This window comes from Calonectris borealis, chromosome 7, assembly GCF_964195595.1.
Source record: "Calonectris borealis chromosome 7, bCalBor7.hap1.2, whole genome shotgun sequence".
NCBI classification, from domain to species: Eukaryota; Metazoa; Chordata; class Aves; order Procellariiformes; family Procellariidae; genus Calonectris; species Calonectris borealis.
In genome coordinates this window covers 21,855,710-21,872,444 of record NC_134318.1, presented here as the reverse complement: position 1 = coordinate 21,872,444, position 16,735 = coordinate 21,855,710, and the positions used below count along the sequence as shown (strand labels likewise).

Genomic DNA, 16,735 nt, shown 5'->3' with positions numbered 1-16,735 from the left:
AGGGGAGAGCAAGGGAAACTACTGGGGGTTTTGTGAGCGAGATCTGCTGCAAAAACCAGGCAAATAACCATTAGAAATGGCTCCCTGCCCTCTCCCCACGGCCTGGGAAGCACACTACAGGTATGGGGGTCAGCCTTGCCAAGGGCCCTGGCAGCAGCCCTGCTCAAATTGACAGGAGGTTTTAGACAGCTCTGAAAATACATTCTTAGTCACTGTCATCCACCTCCAAAGGAGGTGCAACAGCTATGTGATTAATCTCTTGTTTACATGTCGAAACGCTAGCGCAGTCCAGACGAAATACTGCCTTCAGCAGGCTCCCTCCCCAATACGCATGGATTTGAGGGGCCAGGCAATCTTTCACCAGCTAGAATCCAGTCTTCACAACTGACCTCCACCTGCAATTTGGAAGTCCCAAACACCTGGTCCAAACCCCCCTAAACCCAGGGGTCCCAATTCCCAGCATGGTGCATCAGCTGCTGTTATCTTTTAGAGCAAGAGGCTCCCTAGCAGGGAAGGTGAGGTATTAGCTGGGGTGACTGGAGTTTCAGGAGCTGCTGTGGTCCCCTCGAAGCGGTGCAGCCTTCAGAAACCATTACACCTGCATTGGTGGCAATGCATCATCCTGCATATGGCAGGGTTACGATCTGAAACTCAGATTAAGGGCTAACGCAGGGCTTGTAGCACTTACTGCTTCATGCCTGCCTCTTCGTGAGCATCCAGTGCAGTCCAGAACAGAGTGGTGCTCTCAGCTGAGCTCTTTTGGACAATACAGGGGCCTCAAGGAAGAACATGATGAGAATAATTGATCCTGGGACAGAGAGGTGTGGAAAGAGGTGGTAGAGGAGTCCCAGTGGTGCCTGCAGTTGCGGGGAGCAGCACTGCCACCTTCCCAGCTGGGATGCTTTCAGCCAGGGGAGGTGGCTCACGGGCACAGGACAGTCACTTGAGGGGACACGGGGAGCCTTCAGCCAGGATGACCTATGGCTGGAAGCAAGCTGCTGCTGCAGCCAGGATCACTCATTCCCAGGCACCCAAGGGTGTGTAATGCGATTCCCGTGTTAATTCAGGCTCCAGAGATCCTTATGTACCCCAAAGGATTCCACTTGCACTGCCCCAGGTCCCTGCTCGCGGCAGCGGCTGTGCCGGCAGACGTGCCTTCCTGTCAGTGCCACGCACAGGAGTGCTTTTCTTTTGGGATGTGTGCGTGTACATCTGCATTAGTGCTCTCTGGACAGCTTTACTTGGGCTTGACGGGTTTGTGGAGAAGCCAGGGAGAAAGAGGAGGGAAGCTGGGCGAGGCGGGATGTCTGGGGAAGGTGCTAACAGCCCTTGGCTGGCCCAGAACCACTTCCTCAGATCTCCGTTACACAGCATGCTCCCAGCGTTGCTATTTCAGTCTGAATGTCACCTATAAATTGGAGGCTCTTTCTCTGAAGGCTGCAAATAGAAGTGTCACTAGATGATCTTTGATTTATAGGGAAGCTCAGCAGAAAGCCTGGCATGTCCATTTTCCAGCCAGGAAATTCAAAGGGGTCCAAGGATCACACAGGGATCCTTTGCTTTTCCTAGACCTTTCCTCAAGGGTTGGCAAGTCCCTCCCAGAGGGGGTGGGGTGAGGTCACACACAGAGATTCATCTCCCTAATCACCCTGTGCTCGCTGCTTTTTCAGATTCCTCCTTCTCCGCCACCCATCCCTGCCCCATGGATTTCAATCTGCTGGCAGACGCGGAGGCTCGCAGCCCAGCCTTGTCTCTCTCGGACTCTGGAACCCCTCAACACGAGCACAGCTGCAAAGGGCAGGACCACAGCGGTGAGTGCAAGGCTCAAGATGCAAGAGAGGCCCCGACCTATCCTTGTGGGTGGATCCGGGTGTCCAGTGGCTAGCAGGAGCTGGCTGCGGTGCTCCCAGGGACACGCTGAGCTTCCTCTCGTACCACGAGCCAGCACAGTGCCATGGTGGCACGGCTGTCCCAGCAAGCAGGGGGGAGGCATAGGGGTGCGTATGACAATGACAGCCATCGGAAGGGCGAGAGCACCATCCCAGCGATGGGGTTGCCTGGCCCCGGCTGCAGGAAGCCACTGCTGAAGGCACAGCCCATGGCAGGCAGGAGTCAGGCAAACCGGGTCACTGCCCAACCAGGATTTTATTGTATTTGCCTAAACCAGGTCCCCAGAGCAGAAGAGCTCTCCCCACAACATGGGAAATCTCATCCAAGGCACGGAAGACTACTCCTAATTATAAATTGCTCCCCCCCTCCCTTTTTTTTTTTTTAAACTGTGTTTAAATTGCTTAGGTTGAAACTTTCCATGCCGTGGGTTAACTTTAGGCTGAACTTTCCAGGTTCAGGCAATAAGAAGGAAGAGAAATACTGTCTTGCCCCTGCTTTAATTGAAAAAGCCTGGTCACTTGTGCCTTGGTGCCAGGCTCCGCAGTGGGCTGCTCCTGTCCCAAGGAGGTGCCTCTGACCATTCCCAAAGGCTGAACAAACCCCAGGCCTACCGCATTCTATCAGGCTCTGAAGAAGAAATGTCACCATTCACACCTGCTCAGAAATCAGCTACCAAATGCTATGGCTTCCCCTGGATTTTGTGTCTGTCCTGTGACCGCTCCATCCCTTGTTGCTCTGGATGCAGCAGGGCAATGCAAAGCTACCAGTGCCAGCACGAGGGGAGGCGAGGGCCGGGGACAGCCTGCTACTCCCCGCGTAAAGCCTCCAGGCTCACCCACGTGCAAAAGCTAATAAGCATAATGATGCAGATTAAAATTCCCCAGAGTAAGTATCATGAAGGGAGTTACGCTGGGATAACTATGGTCAGAGAATCCACCCGCCGAATTCCCCACTGCACGCATACCTTAGTTGGGCACATCCCCAAGCTCGGTGGCTCCTCGTCAGCCTTTGGATGCATTCAAAGTCGTCTCCATTCAAGTGGCCTTCCCGATCGCGCCCACCCTGGCACGCCACAGAACTGCCAATTTAGGAGCTGACTTTTTTTCCATTAGGCATGAGCAGCTAATTCCAGCTATGACTGCAGTCGTTTCATTGAGTCGGCGAACGTGCACGAGATATATTCCACAACCTATTTTAGGTTGACAATAAACACTGAGCTCCTGGCTACGTCACTCCCCACTGTCTTAAACGGCCTAGAAATAAAATGGTTCTGGGAGACGGGTGTTTGCCAGCGCTACCTGCACGCAGAGGCTGGCAGCTTGTGCATTCGCACTGGAGAGGCCGATGGCAACCACAGGTCACCGGTGTCAGGCAGAGCAGAGTGTGCCACCGAGGGCTGCCCGGGACGGGGCAGGGCTGTGCTTCTGGCACTTGTTGCCTCTCCTCGAGAGAGCAGCCTCTCTACTCCTCCTTGGCTCCGCTTCCTTCATCCGCAACGTAAGAGATCCTGAGGAAGGGAGCATGAACCTTGCTTGTCTGGGCTCAGCTCTCAGAGATCCTGAGTGTCCTCTGACAGTGTGGCATGGTTTGTATTCTGCTCCTCAGCATGGATTCAGGGCACCCACAGGGTCTGTCCTTCCTGTGGGTCCCTTGTTTCCCTGTATTGCCATGCTTTTGGTCCCCACTGCAATGCCCAAGCTTTATACCATTTACAGAGGGCCCTTTTCCCCTGCCTCGAGAAGAAGCAGAAACAGAGATGACACTCCCTATAAGCAATGCTCAGGAAGAGCCACAGGTAGCAGATACAGAAACGGAGAGGACAGTAAGAGGAACATGTAGCTGCAGAGATTTTTTCTAGGCTCAATGTCAGGATTCCTACATCTTCTTGGACTTCACAAGATTTATGGAAACTTCTACACCAGAAGGTATGGAGAAGACGAATACCAAAGCAAGATACTTGGTGCGCTCTTCCACCCAGATGCAGCCCATAAGCCAGTGGTACCTTCACTCCATTCTCCTCCCCTCTCGGTATAGTTTCTTCCTGCGTGAAGAAGGGCAGTCCTGAGCAGGAGCTCCCGATTAGGGCACAGCCTCCTGCTTCGCAGCAGCCCCTTTGGAAATCCGCATTTGTCCAGGGCTCCCATGGGAACATATCTCCTGCATGCGTCAGGCTCTTAATTAACCCAGACTTAGCAGATGAACAAACAAACCAAATGTTGTCTCTTCATCTGTACTGAGCCATTCCTAATAACTGGCTCAGACATGGTGGCATCGCTCCCCTTTTAATCTGTTTTAGAGATGGATAATGCGGGAATCTCCCTCTTCCAACACTAGCTTAGAGCACTGAGCTAGAGAAATCAGATTTATCTCCTTGGCAAGAACCACTATAAAAAAAAAAAAAAAAAGATCCACATTAAGAGCATGCTTCCAAGAGTTCTACCGAATGTGGGATCCCCACATGAAAATGCTCATGGGAATGAGGAGAGTACCACGAGACCACAGCCAGCTCCTACCGTTCCACTTTTCAGGTCCTATGGCTTCACCTGTTTCAAGAGTGCACTGGGAAAGTTCTCTTGCGGGTACATCCTGGATGGAAACACGAGCTGGTCCTGGCACTGGGAACAGGAGACAGCACCTTCCTGCTCAGCAGAACCAGCTTGCGCCCTGCTGTTGTGAGCAATAGCCAGCTTGCTCTCCTTGCATTAGCTTTCCTGCTGGTGAATAGCATTAAAGGTGCCACAGCAGCGGAGGCAGCTGGTGGGGAGCCTGTGGGGAACCCACATTGCTTCAGTCAATGCAATGCAGACCCATAGGAACAAACCTTTTCTGACCGCTTTGCAGTGCCTCTCCTGCAAATGCTCTCCGTGACTCCAGCATTGCTTCCTTTGGAGGGAGGCAGGTGCAAGGAGGGTTTTCCCAGGAACAGCAGGGAGAGGTTTCTGAATTAACACCCCCACGGAATGGGGTAGCGGCACCAGGTGCCTGAGACAGGGGTGTCTCCCAGGGCCGGGCTCCATTAAAGCACCTGCTGTTGGTGCAGCACTGCCCCGCAGCAGAGTCCTTTCTCTGTCGGGGCTCAGGTGCTTTTCAGCCTCTCTCTTAGGCTCGCTCCTTTCCAGTTGGATGTTATGGGGTGTGTTTTTCCAGACCACATGCATCTGACTTGAGGAACCCTTTCTTTCCTCACCCAGCTGTATTCCAGGTTACTTTTTTCAAGGGGCTGTACGAGACACCTTCCATTTTAGGATTTTTCTGGATTTTGAAGCCTTTTAAGCTAGCTTCCACTTAAAAAAACACAACCAAACAAAAAATCCTTTTAATCTGAATCTCAGCGGAGTGATGCCAGGATTTTTTAAAGGTTCTTCTCCCAGGTGCAGTTTGGCAACTGCAATAATTTCTACTTAGTTTAGCTGAGTATTTCCCGCTGTAAAAGAACACCTCCCCTCCCTGCTGAAAACCAATTTTCAGTTGGAACTGCTTCACCTTGCTTCTAGATCAGAGAAAGGAGGAGGTGAACATCAGAAATAATTTATTTTCACTGGAATAATTTTCTTCTGTGGTGACTTGTCTTGGTTCCCAGCAGAATTAAACACGAGCTGTAGCTTTCCTCCCTGTAGTTGTCTTCCATAGATTGCCCAAGTGCTCAAATGTGATGTTTTCTTTTGATGATGGAAGATATTTATATTTGCATTCTGCCCCTGTTTGCAGAGTACCAATAGCCCCAGGAGGGGCTGTGGCACAGGGAAGTACATGGCCGCCCACCTCCAGCCGTGGCAGCCCAAAGCTCAGCGTTAAGGCCTGGGCTTAATGCCTAGGAGGAGGCTGAGCTGTATTTTTCAGTTAGATGCCGGTGGAAACACTGGGGAGTTTCAAGGTGTTCATTTAAGGGGCAACAAAATGAAAGACGCTGCCTCTAGGAGAGGGATCTCCAAGCGAGGAGGAGGGCAGGGGTGGAAGGACAGGGAGATGCTGGAGTACTTCATGGTAAGGTCTGAGAGAGGCCTCTTCCTACTTTTTAAAAATAAAAATACATGCACCTAAGTAAGAAGGTAGAGGAGTAAGAAGGGAAGAAGGATAAAAATTTGTGCTCCTCACATCTAGTTAATTTAAGAGCGTCAACCTGCTATCATTGGCAATTTGCCTTTTCCCATCACTTGCCCACAAAACCACTACCGATCTTTTGCCGTGTCACAAGTGGCAATTTCCGTTCAGTTTTTCTAAAGGGCACCTTAGGCAGAGAGTTTTAAGCAGAGTAGGAAACTGCTGGCCTGGGGAAGTCCTGCCACTATCACCCATCTTAAATGCAACAAATGAAAACCCGAGATTGGAAGTTTGGCAAATCCAAATCCAGTCACTTGGAAGCTGACATCCGTTACTGCGGTTAAACGAGAGCAAGCCGTGCTGCATCAAGTGGCCGTTGGTTTTGGTGCAGGGTGGATGCCTGCTCGCAAGGGTGAGGGAGGGAGACGGGACCACTCCTGTGGGTGCAGCTGGAGCTGCTGGTGGCCGCAGCGGAGGGGGACCTCACTGATCATGCACTGGTTGCCCCAAGGGACAGGCGCCCCAAATGCATGTAAGCCCCCGAGTTAACTCAGGGGATCTCGCCCATCTTTCTGTTTCTCACACAGATACCGAGAAGTCCCAGCAAAACCAGACGGACGACTCCAACCCTGAAGACGGCTCACTCAAGAAGAAGCAGCGGAGGCAGAGGACGCACTTCACCAGCCAGCAGCTCCAGGAGCTGGAAGCCACTTTCCAGAGAAACCGTTACCCAGACATGAGCACCAGGGAGGAGATTGCGGTCTGGACCAACCTGACAGAGGCACGAGTCCGGGTAGGACTGCAGCTCTCCCACCTTCCCCGGCCAGAGCTTGTAGGCAGGAAGCCGGCTGTGATACAAGCCACCAAGCTGTCCCCAAACCAAGGAAGGAATTAGTGGCACTAGAAAATTTCCCTGTCTTGAAAACACCTCACCAGGCTCTACATCTGAGATTTGACACATCCAGCCACACACATACCCCATGCTGGCGGTGCCTTCCCCGTGCAGTGCTACCTTGCAATAACGCAGGGAGATGCAAAGCCCAGGCGGTGCCCCACAGAGCCCCACCAGTTGGTTGCCCCAACCCAGCAGACCTCTTCCTTGCAGCGCCATCATGCCCCAGCCTTAGCCTTGCTGGAGGGCAGTCTTTGGTGTTCCCAAACCACTGTGCAGTCACAGGCGTAGCATGGCAGGGCTCCAGCTGGAATGAGAGCTTCTCTCCGCTACTAGAAATATGAGTTAGCAGCACCATGAATAGCCTTCCAGCAGCTTCCACGCTCTAGGAAGTTATATTGTTTGAGTCCCTCCAACACTAATAGATTTTCCTTTTGGAAGACAGACGTCCAACACCCCACCCCAAGCTGGTCCTGAGGTGAAGTCAAAACAAGAGAGGTTATTTCCTCCACTCAGCAACTCTCAAACCACATCCCCCAAATACTTTGTCCGCAGGTCACACAAACCCAACCCCTCCTCCTGGGCTGTGGTCAGTTGGAAGCACAGCAAGTATTTTCCTCCCTTTTCCCTGAATAAAGGGCATCCGTTTGTTAAGTGAGGTGGGTTATTCTGTGCGCTGTAAAATGGCAATGGTTGGGTTTTGATCTAGGTGGTGATTCTCGCTGGGAGATGACCTTGCAGCCCAGACATCTTGCTGCAACCCTTTCCTGATGCTCAGCCTCCCAACTCCCTGGGAGCATCCCTGGCCCTTCAACAGCTCTCACCTTGCTGTGCAAAGAGACCGGGGCAAGCTTCTTCCAGGTACAGCCCAGAGCGATTCCCATCCCCTCCCTCTCTCTCTTGCAGGTCTGGTTCAAAAACCGCAGAGCTAAGTGGAGGAAACGGGAGAGGAACCAACAGGCCGAACTGTGCAAGAACAGCTTTGGAGCCCAGTTCAACGGACTGATGCAGCCTTACGACGACATGTATTCCAGCTATTCCTACAACAACTGGGCCACCAAGGGGCTCGCCACCAGTCCGCTCTCGGCCAAGAGCTTCCCGTTCTTCAATTCCATGAACGTCAGTCCCCTCTCCTCCCAGCCCATGTTCTCCCCACCCAGCTCCATCGCCTCGATGACCATGCCTTCATCCATGGTCCCTTCCGCAGTGACCGGAGTACCGGCCTCCAGCCTCAACAACCTGGGAAACATCAACAACCTGAACAGCCCGAGCCTCAACTCCGCTGTCTCATCCAGTGCCTGTCCTTACGCCTCAACAGCCAGCCCCTACATGTACAGGGACACATGCAACTCCAGCCTGGCCAGCCTGCGGCTGAAAGCCAAGCAGCATGCTAACTTCACCTACCCGGCGGTGCAGACGGCAGCTTCCAATCTGAGCCCTTGCCAATACGCCGTGGACAGGCCCGTATGAAGGGCTGCCCTCCGCCAACCAGGGACTTGACCTTAGCCTGACAAAAGGAGACCTTTAGCCCTACAACAGTGTACGTCCTGCAGAGAATGAGAGTGAACACGAGAGAGCAAGAGAGCGAGAGAGAGCAAGAGCGAGCGGCGAGCAGGCAGATGGACCTCTATGAAGATTTGTCTAACTATCGTATGGTGAATTTTGACTGTCTTTCCCCTCCCCAACCCCTTCCCCTCTTGCCCACCAAACCTCCTCTTTCATGGTAAAGAAACCAAAACGGTCTATTGGAAGCCCCATGGGGAAATAGGAGCCCCGTCGCGCAGGGTGCCTGACCCATGGACAGCAGAACCAAGTGTGTTTCAACCTGCCCCTCCGAGCCCCCCAGAGGTGAGCTCCCCAAGACCCCGGGACAGCACAGGCAGCCGGACACCACCCCTGCAGGGAACAGCCAGGGACAGGGCAATGCAGGGGCTGCCATTCAGTGCTTGGCTGACACCTTCTCCCTGCACGTGTGCGAGATTTCAGTTAAAGACATCTTGCCCACTTATTTATCACACAGCCAGTAAGGAAATCCTTGTCTCAGTCGATTGGCATCTCTCCGTATAATGCATATATACACATGGCCCTTCAGACTTGAAGCCTTTAGGAACTGGGAGTTGTAAGGATATAAAATATGTGTGTGTATATATATCTTATATATATACAAATACATATATAGACATTAAATATGCTTTTTTGTTTTGTACGTGAAGTAACCTACAAAGTGGACCTTAAAACCAAAAACCCTGTAAAGCAAGCACATCCACCAAGGCAGCGTCCTGCCTGTCATGCTTTACTGCTTCAGTCATTTCCAGTCAGACAGGAACACCTTTGGCAGTGTACATCCAAAGCATCCCCTTTTGCAACAATCAGTTCCCCTTTGCACATCTCCCTCCCTTCCCTTCTCCAAATCCCATTTCCAAAAAAAGATAATAAAATAAAAGTTGGCACAATCTCTTTAAGGCTTCTCCCTGTCTGGTTATTGAGAGCACGAACCTGCGTCTGAAGACTCAGAAATCAAGTGCCAGCTGCCCAGGCAAGAGTGAGCATCCTTGGGAGTGCCAGCACGAGGCAGTCAGAGTTGAAATAGGGGCCTGAGGTTTGGAGGAGCCATCTCTCTTCCTCACAAATCAAACACCTGGCTCCTCAGGACAGCAACAGCTCACAGACACTGTATGAAGGGGAAAACAAGCCCCCTCCCTGCTCCCTGTCTGTATGCACCCACTGCAGCAGGAAGGTCGAGCCTCTCCTGGCTCAGGCTTCCCTGCTGTGCTGGATGGGGCCAGTGCCTTTGGGGTCCCAGCAGCCCAGGGCAGGGGAGCCCCTCCAGGCACTCCCGCCTTGAAGAGCGGTCCCCAGGGGAGAGGCCGGCTGCAGCAACCTGCCCTGCTAGCCCGCCCCTGCGCAGTTTCTGTTGGGAAAGCTGTAAAACAGAGGTGGCTCTCCTGAGATGCACGTGCACCAGGGGGACCTGCTGCTTCAGCCAATGCAGAGGGATGCAGCAGGTTCCTCCAAGGGCCCAAGGAAGCTCCACGTGCAGCAGGGGAGCAGGACATCCCTACCCAGTGCAGCCTCCTTTCCTTTCATCAGGCACATGGCACAACCCTGATATTTCACTTTTCTATTAGGGGGGAAAAAAAAACCAACCCAAAACGCACATCACGACAACAAACTATCTTACTTGGATGAATGGGACAGGCAAACCTGGCATAAACCAGGTTTCTGCAATGTTGTTAGCATGCAGAGAGGAAGCAATTTCTTTGCTAAGAAGGGATCCTCACTAGGACACAGTAGGAGGTCCCTCACAAGCAAATCGTATGAACCACTCAGTCTTTGCCAGAGCCTATTCCACAGGGAGCAGCTGCTGCTGAAGGTATTGGTGAGCAGATGCTGAAAGCAGTCATAGATGTCAGCCCAACTTCACTGTAACAAAATTATTCTTTGCTCTGAGCTAATCTAAAATGACGGAGCCAAGTTACCCTGCACTGAAACAGCTACCGCTGGAAGTACAACCCTATCTGCAACAGGCATTCAAAGATCAAGCATAAACATCTATAACATAGACGTAGCACATCCAAGACAAGACCATGCATTGTAACCTGGATCCTACCTTGCCACTGGGCGCCAGTGCTGCTGAGGTAGCTTCAGTGGTCAGTCTCCATTCTGTGCTGGAGCCTCCATCCAGCAGCCTTCCCACCAAACACACACCTCATCTTTGTGCTATGGTGCTTAACTCCCTTCTCTGCCACAGCTCTTCCCCCTAAGGGAAGAAAAAAGGGCCTGGGCTTCTCTCTAATATCCCCTCCTGAGCCTGACTTGCAGCTGAGTCCAACTCCTCTCCCTGATAACCCAAGCCAGGTGGTGCCACAATCCTCTCCTACTCCTTGGTGAAGGAGCTGCACTTCTTACACACCTGGTGCTTCCCCTACACCCTTTCCACGCACCCTGCCCTCCACCCCATGCTGATCTCAAGCACAGATGGGAACACGGCAAAGCCAGAATAAGCATCTCTCATAAAGACGCAGCTTTGCCTGGAAAAGAAATTGAAGGGAGACCCAGCTTCCCTTTCATTTGGGTGATGTGTCCAGGGAGGGAAAGAAAATTCTTCCTTCTCTTCTCCCCAGCTGAAGCCAAGAGCAACATGAGCTCCTCCTTCCCTTTTAACCTGCTCTAGTAGCTGCGCTTTGCCTTGAGCAGTTTCTGTGCAGCTTTGGTTGTTCTCCATGTTGCTATGATGCTTGTGAAGATCCTCTACCTGTCCCACAGAGAAGATGAGGTTCGGTTGGGGTGTGGGTGTACAAGGCTGGCTGCTGCTGACTGTTGCAAGATTCAGCCGATGAAAGATATGCCCAAATATACAGAGCAGAAGGCCAACTCCAGCACACAGTTCTCATGATCTCCAGCTGGAGCCAGTGGGGAAAAGTCAAGACCTAGTTTAGGTATTGATTTTTCAGCCTGAGGTTTTCCATGCAGTCATTTCAATTAACATTACGCCAGACCAGTCTGATTTCTGAGCAGGACAGACTTAGTCAGTACCCACATGAGGCAACTGGTGCCTGCACGTGTGTGGCCAGTGGCTCTGCAGGCTGGCTAGTTGGTTCAAGTTTCTCCTTCCCAATCCTGTACAAAGAAGACGGTGGGGTCTGTTTCTGCAGTCAGAGGTATTGCATTATGTAGGATCCAGACCAGATGGCAAACCACACACCAGCCCTGAGCTGAGAGCGCTTTATACAATGGCACCAAATAACTGACACAACCTTGGGAAAACCTTAAAGTCTGCAGACACAAGAGATGGCCAACAGTAAATAAAGAAGTGAGCAAGTTGGCAGCAGAGAGTTCTGGGAGAGGTCCCCTGCTTTCCAAATGCCACCTGCCTTCCTGATGCAGCTGAGCCCATACAGCCTCCCACATTCGGCTCCCTCCCCATAGGGCCAGGACATGGACATCACGCTCTCTGGTCCAGCACAAATACAGCAGGTGTCGTACAGACCTTCTCCAGGACCTCGCTCTCTCACAAGTCCCCAGTACCTCCACTGCAACCCAAGCAGGTAGGTTTTAGCAGGGTCCTGCTTATTCTAAAGACCTGTTAGGCAAATTACTTGTCACTGGAAACTTCCCAATCTGCAGATTTAGCAAGTGCGCATTCTCCTCCATCATCCAGGTCATTAGTGGAAATGTTAAACAAAACCAGACCCGGAACAGATGTCCCTGAACTTCACTCAACAGACCCTTTCCTTTTCAACAGTGAACCGTAGATAACTCTCTGGGTATAATTATCCAATGGGTTTTGCACCTACCCAACATCCCATCTACATCATCCTTAAGAGCCACTTAAATGGCAGCCAGAGCTCTTCTTCACCATGCCCTTATCCTGTCATAGAGGAAAATCAGATTATTTTGACCAGATTCTGTTCTTGACAGATCCATATGGCTCCTGCTCATCTCCACTGCTTACAAGTAGAGAGATTATTTGCTCCAGCATTTTTTGGGCGGTGGGTGGGTGAGGGGATTTAACTGTCAGGAGTTCCTGGCTTTTGACCCCAGTCCCCATTTTGAAGGGGGGGTACAAAACTTGCATTTTACAGTCTTTCCATGCCTCACTGTCCCCCAGTAGTTCTCATAGATAACAGCAAATATTTCTGGGATTGCTTTGCGTGAAGTTCACCACGCCCAGATGGTCTGAAAAATTCCCGTTTATCTAAATACTCTCTTACTTGTGCTTTCCTTATTCAAGGCCAGACTTCTAGTCCCCATCGCTGGCATGGCTTGTGCTATCTATTTCCCCATAGCTGTCTTTATCTGAAGGCTAACGCAAAGTGCAGCAAACAGTTGGGTCTCCTCAGTGGCTGCCGTCAGTGTTTCCCCTCTCTGCTGAAAAGCAGCACACCACCGTCTTTGGTTAGTCTCTTCCTATTAATGCAGTGGAGCCTTGTTTTCTGACATCTCTTGCTTGGTGCATGCTAGCTTTTACCACGGTCTCTCCAAAGAGCTTGAAACAGCAGACTGGATGTGAACATCCAAGCTTCTGCTGGAGATATTAAAAACTGGGCTCAGGTAGATAGATAGCTGTAAGAGGTGGACCTAATTTCTGTCTTAATTGCCTTTTAGGACCTGGCTGCAGCCAGGCACGGGAAAGGCTGGTGTGGGGGTACGTTCCTCGCCTCCCCAGCAGCGCCGAGGCCAGACCCCCGCGGGGCGAGCCGGGCTGCCGCGCCGCAGCGCGCCGGGAGCGGGCAGCCAGCCCCCGCCGGCCGGGCGGGCCGGGCCGCCGCGGGAAGCGGGTGAGGCGGTGTCACCTAGCGGCTGCGGGCACCAGGGGCAGACGGGGACGGAAATCCTGCGGAAAAAATCCTTCGCCTCTCCCGGTCCCCGCCGGCTCTCCGGCACTGCTTCACCGCCTCTTGCAGCCTGGGGCTCCGTCTCCTCCTGCCCTCGAAGTCTTCCTCTCTGCAGCCTGTCCCCTGCCCGGCCTGTGCCAGAGCTGCAGGGCTGCTCCCCTGCACCCCGCATCCTCCCCACATCCCTTCGGCTGCCCCTAAGCTGCTCCAGCTGCACAAGGGCCCCCAAAGGTGCCTTCAGCGGGGACCACAGCTCCCCCTGAGCAACGACTCCTGCACAAGAGAGGCAACTAATTGCTGTCTGTGCCCTCAAAGTAAAAAAGAACAAAAATAGACAAAAACTCAAGATACATCCCCTCCAAAATAAGCCTGCTGGCTATTTCAGCTCACCAGCAACACATAAGAAGGACTTTTCTTCACAGAGTGCCAGGAGGAGTCATTTCCACAAAGCTTCAGGGAAACAGCACTGACCTGGGAAAGGACGCCGCCGTTATTAGCTCCCCAAGCCCCAGCAAGCACTGCCGCTTTCCTCACACCTACAGCTCAGCACTCCAGATGACTTGCCAAACAGCAGCCGCAGCAATATAAAACACAGGAGAAATCAAAGTCTTCCCTGCCTAGGTCTGGGCAATTTATTGTTATTTCTTGTTTAGCCAGAGAGAACAGCAGTGCAACGGGGCTGATACGGGGCCCATGGCATGCATTCCCTAGGGAGGGCATAGGGCAGGGGGGGTAAGGCGAGCCCTCCTGGCAGCATTGGAAAGGGAGTACCCTCATTCTGGGGAGAGGGATGTGGCCATCTGAAAAGCTGCAATGCCTCTTGAAGGAGGAGAGAAGGTCTCAACAAGACACTCTCAGCAAACCCTCCTTCTGCTGGGGTGATTCCTGCTCCGTGAAATACACTTCCCACCCCAGCAGCCTGCACGGATGGACCGGCAGCAAAGAGCTCTTCCGGAGGTGAAGCCTTCTGGAGATGCAGAGCCCTGCCTCAGTGCCAGCAGAGCGAGGGTGGTTGGGCAGCTGACCTCATCCCACGGAGCATCACCTCTGAAGCACCAAGAGCACGTCAGGCAGTTTAGGCAGAAAAGAGCAACTGTGGAAACACCACTTCTTCAATGCTCTTGTGCTTGCGGGGATGCCTGGTCCAGCTGAGGGAGCACTGCTGGGGCAGCTGTAGGCACATGTGAGGAGAGAGCTGGCGGCTGCCTCACCAGGACCACGGCTGTCCCAGAAAGTGCCCCAAATAGCACCATGCAGGTGAGATGTCACCCCATTACTCCCATGTGTTCACTATCCCCGCTCTAAAGAGACCTTCCAAACGTGGATGCCAGTTTATTCCTCTTCCCCAAACACCATCACCTCAGCTGCCTGTGATTTTTTATCATCTCCCTCTCATTTCTAGTTCCCTGGTGGTGAGCAAAGGGGCTCGGGCAGCAGGACCAGCTGCTGATGACTGCAGAAGGGGGAGGCACAGAGGGACAGGGCCTGTGGGACACCTTGCTGTTGCTAACCCTCAGGAAGACACAGGATCGAGATGGAGAAAGCAACGCTTCTCTCACAGTGCAGAACAAAGGTTAGGTATGAAAAAGGCATCGAATAAATCAAGACATACATGACAGCATTTATTAGTCATTTTTACACATCACACAGTGGCAGATGCACCCTGAGAGGAGCTGGCCCTGAGCTGGGACCGTAGGCAATGCATGACCCGCTCTGCGGGGCAGAGCTGGGTCCTGCTCAGCTCCCAGGGTCTGAGGCAGCAGCCAGTCAGGTTAAATAGGTTGTTTAATATCGTACAAGGGGCACACCCGGGATAACAGCCATTAAAGTCCATGGGATTCAGTTCCTTGCAACACAGAGGAGAAGGGAGAGCCTGGGCAGAGCCCCTCACGTCTCGCTGGATACTCCCATTGCCCAGAAGCTCCTTTCAGCTGGATCACCGGTATGGGGGGGTAACATTTAAACCTGTGTCTGCCAGTTCAGCATTTACAGCAGATCAGGTAAGGCATTAGCCAGGTCTTTGCTTGGGCTCAGTTCACAGTCTTGGTGTTGCTTTTCCAGCTGTACGTTTTGTGCTCCTCTGAGCAGCGGCTGGGATTTGGCTGCAGGAGGCACCACTGCTCCTCTCCTCATCCAGGGTCCTCCTGGGGAGATCCAGGGAGTGTGTGGCACTTGGGAAGGACCCCACTGAGCCCCTCCTGGGGCTACGGGTCACAAGCTTCCCCTAAGGGGTCCTGTCAGCCTCCTGCTACCAGCTCAGCCCAGGCAGACGCCAGTGGGGACAGCACTTACCCCAGCCCCAGGGGAGGGGAGCTGAGGGAGGGGCAGACCCTGAGGACCAACATCACTGCTACACTGGTAAAGCCCAAACTGGTGTAAACTAGGGAAGGGAAGCATCCCGACAGGGTTTCATCTGCTAGCTAACAAGCTTGAGGCTCACACACTGCTTCCCTGTTTGAGGACAGAGGTTACTTTCAGGACTGCAAGATGACACAAGGGGGAAGGTGTCACCCCTCTGGCCTGGCTGGAAAAAGGACATGCAGCCAGCTCAGGCTCTGCCTGTCCCAGGCACGGTGACCCTTGAGTGCTGCACAGCGCTAAATGTCTGCGCAGCATCTGGCCACAAAATGCTCTTTAAGCAGCCCCTGTCCCCACAGATTGGTACGGAGGGGTCAGTGCTACTCCAAGCTAAGAGGAGAAGCTGAGGCACAGAGATGGAAGGAAGGACTTGTGCAAGGCCACAGTACAAACGTGTGACAAGCTCGGTCCCAGGGCAGTGAGTGCCTTGGCCCACATCCCGCCCTCCTAGCACCAGCGTATGGAGGCAGAGCGGGATCTTCATCATGGCCCAGAACCGATGGATGAGGTAGGGAATGGTTCCTCCTCTCCCTATGTTAACAGGGTGAGCCTAAAACCAGGCAGCATCATATCGGCCAGAAGAAGCCGCTGGTTTGAAGGGGAAGAGCAGCTCTGAAGAAGCCTTACAAGTTTGGTTCCAGGATGAAAAATATGTTAGTTTCCCCTCCCTACACAACCTTACAAAACACCAGGGATTTTCCAGTTCAGTGCTGTTCCCACTGGCAACCTACCGGGGCTGCCCCGCACATGGAGTTGCAGCAGGTTTGGGCTCTGCTCTCCTGCTCTCCCCCAGAACTGGGGACTATGGAGTGGGCAGTGCTGTTTTGAGAGGAGTTTCCTTACCTTTTCCCAAGGAGATACTTGGTGCATGCGGGATCCAAGCAGTCCCTGGGAAGGAGGCAAGGCCAAGGCAAACCCGAGTGATGCAGAGAAGAGGAAAAAGCAGAACCACAGCTTCAAGGCGTCCAGCCCCCGGCCACCTCCCCTCTCCTCCTACTATCAGTCTGCAACAACCTGCACCTCACTCTGGCATGCCACCCGCTGCAAGGCAGACACACCAAAGGCCAATGCGCAAGTTAATCTGAAGGCTGTTATCCAGAGTGACCTCCTCCTAACCCCCATCACACCCGTCCCATCAGGCACCTGAGCTCCAGACAGGAGTGAAAAGTTTCCCCTTTCCCTCTCCCACCCTCCACCCCAGTATCCTCTTCCTTCC

General features: G+C 52.9%; 1 protein-coding gene across 1 annotated transcript; it reads left to right on the top strand.

Annotated features, from left to right (window-relative positions):
- Positions 1–1,676: 1,676 nt before the first annotated feature.
- PITX3 (paired like homeodomain 3) lies at positions 1,677–9,345 on the top strand. The gene is made up of 3 exons (XM_075154525.1): positions 1,677–1,811; positions 6,519–6,724; positions 7,730–9,345. Exons 1-3 carry the CDS (start codon positions 1,703–1,705, stop codon positions 8,291–8,293), a joined length of 879 nt encoding a protein of 292 aa, XP_075010626.1. The 5' UTR covers positions 1,677–1,702; the 3' UTR covers positions 8,294–9,345.
- The last annotated feature ends 7,390 nt before the right edge of the window (positions 9,346–16,735 follow it).